Source organism: Phocoena sinus, chromosome 10, assembly GCF_008692025.1.
Source record: "Phocoena sinus isolate mPhoSin1 chromosome 10, mPhoSin1.pri, whole genome shotgun sequence".
NCBI lineage: Eukaryota > Metazoa > Chordata > Mammalia > Artiodactyla > Phocoenidae > Phocoena > Phocoena sinus.
Genome location: NC_045772.1, coordinates 9,944,253 through 9,954,502, shown reverse-complemented (window position 1 = coordinate 9,954,502; position 10,250 = coordinate 9,944,253). Strand labels below are relative to the sequence as shown.

At 52.0% G+C, this 10,250-nt stretch overlaps 1 protein-coding gene across 1 annotated transcript in view; it reads left to right on the top strand.

The window, feature by feature from the left end:
- Nucleotides 1–373: 373 nt before the first annotated feature.
- The window catches only part of KDELR3 (KDEL endoplasmic reticulum protein retention receptor 3), a 13,076-nt gene continuing 3,199 nt past the window's right edge, over nucleotides 374–10,250 (top strand). The window contains exons 1-4 of the mRNA XM_032647103.1: nucleotides 374–659; nucleotides 4,904–5,004; nucleotides 8,680–8,838; nucleotides 9,694–9,946. Of these exons, the coding sequence (XP_032502994.1) occupies nucleotides 569–659; nucleotides 4,904–5,004; nucleotides 8,680–8,838; nucleotides 9,694–9,946 (604 nt within the window). The 5' untranslated portion in view covers nucleotides 374–568. The remainder of the gene's footprint in view (nucleotides 660–4,903; nucleotides 5,005–8,679; nucleotides 8,839–9,693; nucleotides 9,947–10,250) is intronic.

The following is a 10,250-nucleotide window of genomic DNA, read 5'->3' as shown; positions in this document are numbered from 1 at the left end:
CGCAGGACACCACTTCACCCCAGCACGGGTCTTCTTAGCCCTGTGTACAGATGAGGGAACCGAGGCAGAGAGAGGGACTCAGTGGCTTGCCCACGGTCACGTGCGGTAGCACCCCAGGTTCCGAGCAGAGGAGGCAGAGTCCCGGACTCCCGGCGGACCCTTCTCCGGGTATGGGGGGTGGGGCGGGCGGTACGTGGCAGGCACCTCGCAGACGCACAGCGGCCCGGGCGGCGGGTGGCGGGCCCAGGCCGCGGGAGGCTGGCCCAGGCCGGAAGCCCCCCAGCCCGCGGAGCCGCCCCGCCCCGGGAGCCGCGGCGCTGGGCTGGGCCGGGAGGCGGGATCTCGGGATCTCGGGCGGCGGCCCTTCCTGGCTCCCTGGCACGGCGGCAGGCTCGGCCACGTCACCGCCCCGCCAAGAGCGCGCTGGCGGAGCGGCTGCGCCCGGGCGGGAGCGCGGAGCTCGGGGACGCAGGCAGGGGCGCGGGACCCAGAGGCCGGAGCCGGGGACGTGGCAGCCACCTCGCCCGCCAGAAAGTTTCCCAGGAGTTGGCTGAGAGCGGGCCGGACCATGAACGTGTTTCGTATCCTGGGCGACCTGAGCCACCTCCTGGCCATGATCTTGCTACTGGGGAAGATCTGGCGCTCCAAGTGCTGCACGGGTGAGGGGCGCTCCGGGCGGGAGGTGGGGCCCCGGGGGCGGAGGGCCAGCCGCACGCCCCTGCTGCAGGGCTTACGGGGAGCCTCCTGAATGTCTGTTGAGGGTGGGCACTTCGGCTTGGGGGTGCTTGAAACTGTTTTTGCGTAGCTCAGATTCCAAAGAAAACTTAAAATTGTACCATATCACAGAAAAAGGACCCGCGGAAGTTACGGAGGGAAGATGGGCTTGCGCCTCCATTGACCGACCCCCTCTCTGCCCTGCTTGGCATTGCCGCTGCTAGTTGGAAGAGGAGGGGGATAAGGACGAGGTGACACCCCCTTTGCTGCCCAGGAGCAGCGTCCCTTGGGGCCCACTGTTCTATCTGCCCCCACCCAGGGTGGGGACCGGGGCGCGGGGGAGAAGGAGGTGCACACACAGGAAGCGGCTCCAGACCCTCAAGGTCTTCTCTTTTCCTGCCCCCACCACTCTCCCCTCCCCTTCCCGGACTTCCCCCCCTCCCCCCAAGTTGGGCCCTCTTTCCTCCCCAGCCTGTGCCTCAGGCGGCTGTGATGTGGCAGGAGGGGCACCAGCCAGGCCCAGGTGGGCATGGAGCCGCCCATGAGCAGAAGCCCAGGGAGGGCGGGAGGGGGTCCCCCTTTTGCCCAGCAGTCTGGCCGCCCTGCTAGGGGGTTGGAGAAGTTTCAGGGCTGGACTGGTGGTGGCCAAACAGACCCCGTGTATTAAGAGGCGGCTGAGCTGCCTGCAGCCATCTCTGTCCACTGGTGTCCTGGAGGCACCTGCCCTGTGCTTGGCACTGGGGTGAAGGGATACAGAGACGTGCCCAGGCTCCTTGTGGGCGCCAAGGAGGCAGAGTGGACCCCTGAAGGCTTCATGGAGGGAGCAGCTCTGTGCTGGGTCCTGGAAGACAGGCAGGGTGTCACCCAGGAAGGGTGTGTCGTGTCACAGAGGGCAGGGCATGTCCCAGGAATGGTGAGCAGCCCAATTTCGGGGTGGTCCGGGAGGGAGATGAGTCCAGGGGGGTGGGTGGTCATATGTGAAAGGGCCTTGTCTGTCAAGTAGGGAGTTGGGACTGGGAGCCAAGAAAAGTTGGGGAGCAGGGGAGGGGCTCGGAGGGGACCCTGGAAGCTGTGTGGGGAGGCTGAGAGAGGAAGCAGAGAGCGTCGTGGAGGCTGCTGGCCCAGGGGGCTTGGTGGGGGGGAGAGGTGGGTGCCGGTGTGAGGGTCACTGCAGAGGGAGTGATTCCAGACCTGGAGGCCATTCGGGTTTGGGGTCTCCAGGGAAATGGGCACTCACGGGCCCTCAGGTTCCCACTCAGGGGAAGTGGGCCAGGAGCCCTGAGAGCGGCTCCAGTGAGAGGAAGAATCTAGGTTGGACCTGTCCCTGCCACTGGAGGGCCCTGGACGGGGTGAGCAGCTGTGACCAGGAGGGGGCTCTGTTCCCCATCCCACTCTGCCAGGCATTGTACCGGGCACCTGGGATATATCCGGGCAACAGGCAGAGATCCTGGCCTGGTGGAGCTGAATCTATCAGTGGGAGACCGCCAACCAGCTACAGTGGTAGCAACCGAGTAAATGATACGGTTTGTCAGGGAAGCGAAGTGCTATTGGAAAAGGAAAGGGCGGGTGAGCAGTGGGGCCTGTGTGTGTGCGGAGAGGAATCAGCACAGGCCTGGTTGAGAACGGAGGGGGTGAGGTTCCTGGATGCCAGCCCGTCAGCCCCGAGGAGCAGGGCCTGGTGTGACACCCCTGTGACCCAGCCCCGAAGGCAGGAGACTGGAGCTTCATTCTTGCTCTGCCACGGGCTCACTGTGTAACCTTGGGCCTCAGTTTTCCCATCTGTCAAATGGCAGGAGGTCTGTACTTGGCCAGTGGGTTCCCTGAGGGACTCTGGCCAGGTACTGGCTCCTGTTCTCCTCTGTGTCCTGGGGTCTCCATGCGCAGCTTGCTTTGGTGGAAATTATTCACTGCTTTCAAAACAGTGTGAAAAAAACATTGTGCTCAAGATCTCCAGGGCTCCCAAAGAGCTAAGGAAAATGTGAGTGAAGCCCAGGGGCCTGGCAGGCTGGGGATGGAAAGAGGGGAGGAGTGGGGAAAGGCCGAGTGAGGGGGTAGCCAAGCATCCCCACTAGAGCCGCCTGGACCCTCCTGAATGGGGCTGAGGACCCCCCTGGCCAGACCTCAGTGAGGGCTCAGGGATATGGCATAACGAAAGGCATAACTCCGAGCTGGATCAGTATTGCCTCCTGGACTCCGACCCCCTCCCCCAGGGGGCTCCTTCACCCACAGCCAGCCCCACTGCCAGACCCCCAGGGAGGCACTCGGGTTCTCACTGAATCCTATTTAGTCCTCACGTCAGTCCTGCCCCATTTTACAGTTGAGGCTCAGGGTTGCCATGCTGGCAGGAAAGCTGGCAGGTGGACCCAGCCCTCTCCAGGATATTAGGGGCTTCAGTGGTGTTCATCCTCAGTCATTAGGATTGTCCCCTCTCCCCAAAATGTCCCTCACCAGAGGAATAATTAGAAAAGGCACAGATCAGGCATACAAAGGAATCAAACCCTGAATCCCGGTAATGTCACTTCTTGGTGTCAAACTCCCCAGTAGATCCATCATAGTTAGAATAAAATCCAGGGGTGAGGGGACAAAGGTGAGAGAGGCTCAAGGATGGCTCTTGGTTTTCTACCTTGAGCACAAAGGGGATGATGGTGGCAGAAGGACAGAAGACAGGAGAAGGAGGGGGTTCAAGGGGAGATGGTGGATTTAGTCACGCAGGAATATATAGGTCAGAGATCCAAGGAGAGTCTGGAGCCAGAGGGTCCCTTGTGTGTCGGATGGGATGGCAAAGGGACAGAGGGAGAAGAGAGGTAGCCCTCTGAGGATTAGGTGTTGAGGAGGACAGGAGTGGCCAGAGGCGGTGAGAAACCGGCAGTGTGGACAGCCACAGAAACCTGGAGAAAGGTGTGGTTGGGATAGACGGAGCGCTCAGCTGGCTCTTGAGGAGTTGGGTGGGTGAGATAGAGTTGACGTTTGGATGCAGTAACGTGGGCGTCGGGGACCATGGGAGTGGTTTGGTGAAGTATCCAGACTGCTGTGGGCTTAATGGGGCAAGAGAAATGGGAGGCAGGGCAACTGCTTGCTTTTACCCAGGAACCACCTCCACGATGTATCAAAAGTGGGCAAAAGTTGACTAAGGAGCATGATGGCTAAATGTAGCCTCGATTCCTGGATTAGATCCTGGAACAGAAAAAGGGCATCAGTGGGAAAACGTGAAAAGTCTGGAGTTCAGTCAATAGTGCTATACCAATGTCAGTTTCTTAGTTTTGGCAAATGTTCCATGATTGTGTACGGTGTTACCATTAGGGGAAGCTGGGTGAAGGGTAGGACTCTCTGTACTGTCTTTACAACTCTTTACAACTCTTCTGTAAATCTAAAATTGTTTCAAAATAAAAAGTTTAAAGTTTTTATTTAAAAAACTTTAAATAAAAGTTTAAAGCAGATGAGGAAATAGCATGGAAAGTACAAACCCAGTTTTGTCAACTTGATGCGTCCAAATGTGTCATATGTGTGCACATATGTGTTGTGTGTATGTGTGCACCAACAAAGATCTGGAAGATCGCACACTCAGACTTCGGGATTCAGGTGATTGTTGCTTTTTAATTTACATCTCTATGTATTATCTGGTTTTTGTTTTACAATGAGTAAAAATAGTCATAAGTTTTATAACTAGAAAAAAAGCTTTTTTAATCTTTAAATTTGGAAAAATAAAATAGAATGCTCCCTTGGCCCTGTGCTTTCCTCCACCTGCTGTGGTCTCCCTGGTGAATCAGCACCTTGTAGAGTCTGAGTTGTTCTTCAAAAGATGGAGCTCTGGGGATTGTCAGTGGAACCCTGGGGGTAGAGCAAAGAGGAGCCTTGACACTTACCCCCTGCAAGCCTGACTCTCCCCATTCCCATGCCCTCCCCAGAGCAGGAACCAAGGCAGGCACGCACAGGGGCCCTGGGAACTTGGTGTTCATGTCTTGATTTGGAGACTGGGTGACAGATTACAGCCTAATGAGAGTAAAAGACTCAAGTGACCCAATGGGAAGGGGTGTTTCCTGGCCCTCTGAGGGTGACAGTGTCCTGGACAGGGTGTCATTATGAAGTGGACACTCTGGAGGCCTTTCCAACTCAGGCTCTGGGCTTCTCGAGTGTGTGTGAGCCTGGCCGTCTGTGTTCTTATTGTCTCCTGTCCCCCATCCGGCTACAGGCATCTCCGGGAAGAGCCAGATCCTTTTCGCTCTTGTCTTCACCACCAGGTACCTGGACCTGTTCACCAACTTTATCTCCATCTACAACACAGTAATGAAGGTAAGGGGGATGGGCAGCCATGGTGGGGGGCTGCCAAGCAACCCCCAGACTGTGAGACAGTATACTTGGGGACTCAGGCTGTGGAGCCAGGCAGACCTGGATTTGAATCCTGGCTTTGCTGTTAGCAGCTGTGGGACCTGGGCTTGGGCAAGTCTTCTGGCCTCTGTGGACCTTGGTTTCCTCCTCTACAAAATGAAGAATAGGTGTACTTACCTCAGAGGATTTTGTTGTGAAAGTTAAACGAGGTAATAAATGTAAATACACAATAGCTGTCGTATATTAAAAACTCAATCAAGGTTAGCTATTATAATGGTTAAAAAATAAGCAAAAAATCGGGGCTTCCCTGGTGGCGCAGTGGTTGAGAGTCCGCCTGCCGATGCAGGGGACACGGGTTCGTGCCCCGGTCCGGGAAGATCCCACATGCCACGGAGCGGCTGGGCCTGTGAGCCATGGCCACTGGGCCTGCGTGTCCGGAGCCTGTGCTCCGCAATGGGAGAAGCCACAACAGTGAGAGGCCCGCGTACTGCAAAAAATCAAACATGGTACCCTGAGCTGTCAGAGAACTTATTTGTCCATTTATCTGACAATCATTTATTGAGCACCTACTGTGAGCTAGGTACCTGAAGGAGATATATGCGGCGCCTGTACTCACAGAACCTACATTCTAACCGGGGAGACAGAGAATAAAACAAGTAAGAAAAACTGTTTAGGGATAAGGCTATGCAAATAAGGAAAATAGGACGATGTTTCCTTCAATTATAACGAAAGAAGTTTTAAAAACAGGGTTACATGATAGAGAACGACTAGGGAGCTATTTAGGGAGTGTCATCAGGAAGGGCCTCTCCAAAGAGGTGACGTGTAAGCTGAGATCTGAGTGACACAAGGCTTAAGCTCACAGGAGGAGCATTCTAAGCAGATGGAATAGCTGATGCAAAGACCCCCAAGACAGGAACAAGCTTGGTGTATTCAAAGGACAGACAGAAGGCAGGCACGCTGGGAGCTCAGCAGGCGAGGGTTACCTGCTGGTGGTAGGGGTGCCGACAGAGGGCTGGGTGAGGGCAGATGATCCAGGTGAACAGTTTGGATTTGGTTTTGCCGTGGGAAGCTGTTGCTTTGAAGCTTGGTCCTGTTTTATAGACAGAGAAACAGCATCTCTCAGCCCTGGGCCATAGCTGTGAGGTTTGGTCGGGATGAGACATTTTCTGAGATTTTAACCAACCATCCAACACAGTTTAGTGGAAGGAGCCCAGGTTTCAGTCAGTAAAGTGGGATGTAACGGTTTGGATGCTGGTAACAGAGACTTGAGTTATTTTAATAAGGTAAGGATTTATTTTTATCTCATTCATAACACAAAATCTGGAAGTGCGTAGTCTAGGGCCGGGATGGCATCTCCTTTTAACTTTCTGCTCTGCCAGCTTTAGTGTAACCAGCACTTGAGATTGTTACCTGTGCAGTTGCTCAGAAGGGCCCTATGCTTGGTTTAATGCTCTGCTGTTGCCATTTTGAAATACTTATTTTTTAACAAGAAGCCCTGCAAATGATATAGCTAGTCCTGAATGTGATATCTATCCTCAGGTTTGCCTCAGAGTCACAAAATAGGTGCTAGAGTTCCTACCATCACATCACATTCAGGACGGGAAGGAGGAGGAAGGGGAGAAAGAGCAATAGGGTGCCTGTCAGCCAGGTAAACCTTTTTTTTTTTTTTTTTTTTTTGCGGTACGCGGGCCTCTCACAGGCCCAGCCACTCCGTGGCATGTGGGATCCTCCCGGACCGGGGCATGAACCCGCGTCCCCTGCATCGGCAGGCGGGCTCCCAACCACTGCGCCACCAGGGAAGCCCCGGGTAAACCCTTTTTAAAGAGCTTTCCAGTGACTTCCATCTACATGTCACTGACCATCCTTATCTGCAAAGGAGGCTGGGAAATTAGTTTTTAGTTGGGCACATCGTCTAATAGGAGTCCTGTTTTTAAGGAAAAAAGGCTACATGGGAGGAATCCTACCTATCTTGCAGGGCTATTGTGAAGATGACATGAGATAATCTGTGTAATGTACCTAGCACCCAGAAGATATTTAACTGAAAGTGAGTTCTCTTTCTCTGTGTCAGGGATGTCCCTTTGGGATTCTGGGCATATTGTTCCTGGGATTGGTGGAATGGAGGATGCTGTTACTTGTGCACTGTTGAACTCAGTGTGAACTACAGTCTGAGGTCCTGAAATCGCTGTCTCCTTAAATCCAACACAGAAGTAGCAAACACCACCTGCTTAGTTTATTTCTCTGCCCAAGGGTCTGACCTGGGCAGTCCTGGCAGGGATTGTAAACGCAGCCCTTGCCATGGCTGAATGAGGTCTCGGATCCTCAAAGAGGCCAGTTTCCGAATTTGTGGAATGAAGAAGTGATCTCCATTTCATTGATTCATTCACTCATTCCAGCATTTGTTTTGTGCTGGGCCCTGAGTTAGATTCAGAGGTGGACAGGGCATGGACCCGCTTATGGAATCTCCTCTCCTAGGGGAGACAGACTGGTACACAGACATTTACAGAACATGTGCTCACAAGCAGCAATGAGTATTTTTATATGGGGGTATGGTGACACAGAGCATGTGTGCCTTGTTCTGGTGAGAAAAGACTTTGAGGAAATAACCTCAGTTTTGAAGTGCAAACATTAGTTTTCTAGGCTAGTGTCCTGGACCAGCAGAGCAGTATCACATACGAACTTGCTAGAAACGCAAAATTCTCAGGCTCGCTCAAACCTACTAAATCAGAAACTCTGGGGGCAGGGGAAGGGGCAGCCATCTATATGATTTTGATGCACATTCAAGTTTGAGAGCCTCTGGCCTACGTTAGAGGCCAGATCATAAAACCATTATATGCTGGAGGACAGCTACTGTAGTTAGAAAAAGAGCACTTTTCTGAAGGATTCATGGTCAACTGATTCAAGTCTTTGTGGAAGAATGCTCTCAAGTCACTGACGCAGATCCAGGAAGTTGAGGCTTTAGAAGAGCCCTGGGGGCTTACCCTGGTGGCACAGTGGTTAAGAATCCACCTGCCAATGCAGGGGACACGGGTTCGAGCCCTGGTCCGGGAAGATCCCACATACCGCGGAGCAACTAAGCCCGTGCACCACAACTACTAAGCCTGCGCTCTAGAGCCCTCGAGCCACAACTCCTGAAGCCTGCACACCTAGAGCCTGTGCTCCGCAACAAGAGAAGCCACCGCAATGAGACGCCCGCGCACCGCAACGAGGTGTAAGCCCCCACTCGCCACGATTAGAGAAAGCCCGCACGCAGCAACGAAGACCCAATGCAGCCGAAAATAAATAAATTAAAAATAAATAAATAAATAGCCATGGAATGCCACTAAGTCCCCCGACAAAGACCAATTCTGGTTTTTTTGGCCTAACATTCCACAGTGAGAGGACGCCTGGGCACCTTTGTCTTCATGGTAGCACCATCAGTCCCAGTTAGAAGCATGGAGTTACTTAACAAAAAGGTCATTAGCTTCAGATTCTAGGTTCATTGGCCCAAGAGAAATGTGCAAGCACACTTCGTCTTTTCCACCTTAAGGCAGAACACTAGCCCCTGGGTTTGGTAGGTCCCAACTCAGGGTGGCTTCGAAGCCCAGCAAATAGGTTGGGAAATGACTTTATCGATTCCCATATGTCTCTCTCCCTTTTTAGGTGGTTTTTCTCCTCTGTGCCTATGTCACGGTGTACATGATCTATGGGAAATTCCAGAAAACATTTGACAGTGAGAATGACACATTCCGCCTGGAGTTTCTTCTGGTCCCAGTCATTGGCCTCTCCTTCCTTGAAAACTACAGTTTCACTCCTCTGGAGGTAAGGGAAGGGACCCAGACAGAGTACTAACTCCCAAAGGTAAACACACTCCCTAAAAAGTCCTTACCTCTGGACCCTTGGTAACATCTGGGCTACCTTTCTGCCACAACCATAGCCATTACTCTTGTATTGCTGTAAGTTTAGAAATCGCCAATAAGCTATGGACAGTGCTCCTCTTGAAAATGGGCACATCTAAATAGTCTTGCTCATAAACAAAGCAGGCATCACAGCACCACTTAATACTAAGACCCTCTGGCCAACTGGTGATTAGTGGAAATTAGAGCACAGTCCAGACCCAGATTTCAGCTCAGGTCTGGCCTCTGACCCAAGAATCTTTGGGGCAACAAGCGTCTGAGGAGATTCTGATGCTGGTGTTCATCGCTTCCATTTTGAGAAACCACAGCCTCAATTAAATCAAGTTTGTATGACAGAATTCTGCAACAATTAAAAATTATGTTCTATAGCAACGTTCATGCTTGTGAAAAAAGCAGTACGCTTGAATCTCTTAAAAAATATTTTTTATGTACAAAGAAAGGGGTGGAATGATACACTGATGAAAATAATTAAAAATTTCAAGAACATGATTCTGGGAGTTCCCTGGTGGACTAATGGTTAGGATTCTGGCTTTCACTGCCGTGGCCCGGGTTCAGTCCCCGGTTGGGGAACTGAGGTTCTGCAAGCCACGTGGAGCGGCAAATAAATAAGACCTGAATAAATGGTGAACTAGTTCATCTTAAAAAAAAATTCACTTTTGCTTCACTGTATTCTCTCCAATAAACATCATTTTAGTAACTAAATTCTAAAGATGGCCCCTTCTTGACCAGCCTCCTTTGGCTACTTCTCTCTTTGGCTCAGATCCTCTGGACTTTCTCTATCTACCTGGAATCAGTGGCCATCCTGCCCCAGCTCTTCATGATCAGCAAGACTGGAGAGGCTGAGACCATTACTACTCATTACCTGTTCTTTCTTGGGCTATACCGGGCCCTCTACTTGGCTAACTGGATCAGGCGGTATCAGACTGAGAATTTCTATGACCAAATTGCAGTGGTGTCTGGGGTAGTACAAACCATCTTCTACTGTGACTTCTTCTACTTGTATGTGACCAAAGGTAGGTGCTGCGAGAACAGTGTTGCTGGCACTGTCTCCGTTACCAATCCATTCAATGTTTGAGGGGATATGGAAGAGAAGAGAGGCAAGTCTGTGTGCCCCTCATGGTGCTTACATTCTAACATGGGAAGACAAATGTTTTCAGGAAACTGTGCCATGAAAAAATACAGACCAGTAGGATATTTTAGGTACTATGCAGTGTACAGGGAAGACAGCTATGAGATAACATTTGACAAAATACTTGGGTTAGGAAAATATAGGACAAATACATTCCAGAGAGAACAGCTTACGTGTAAGCCCCAAGG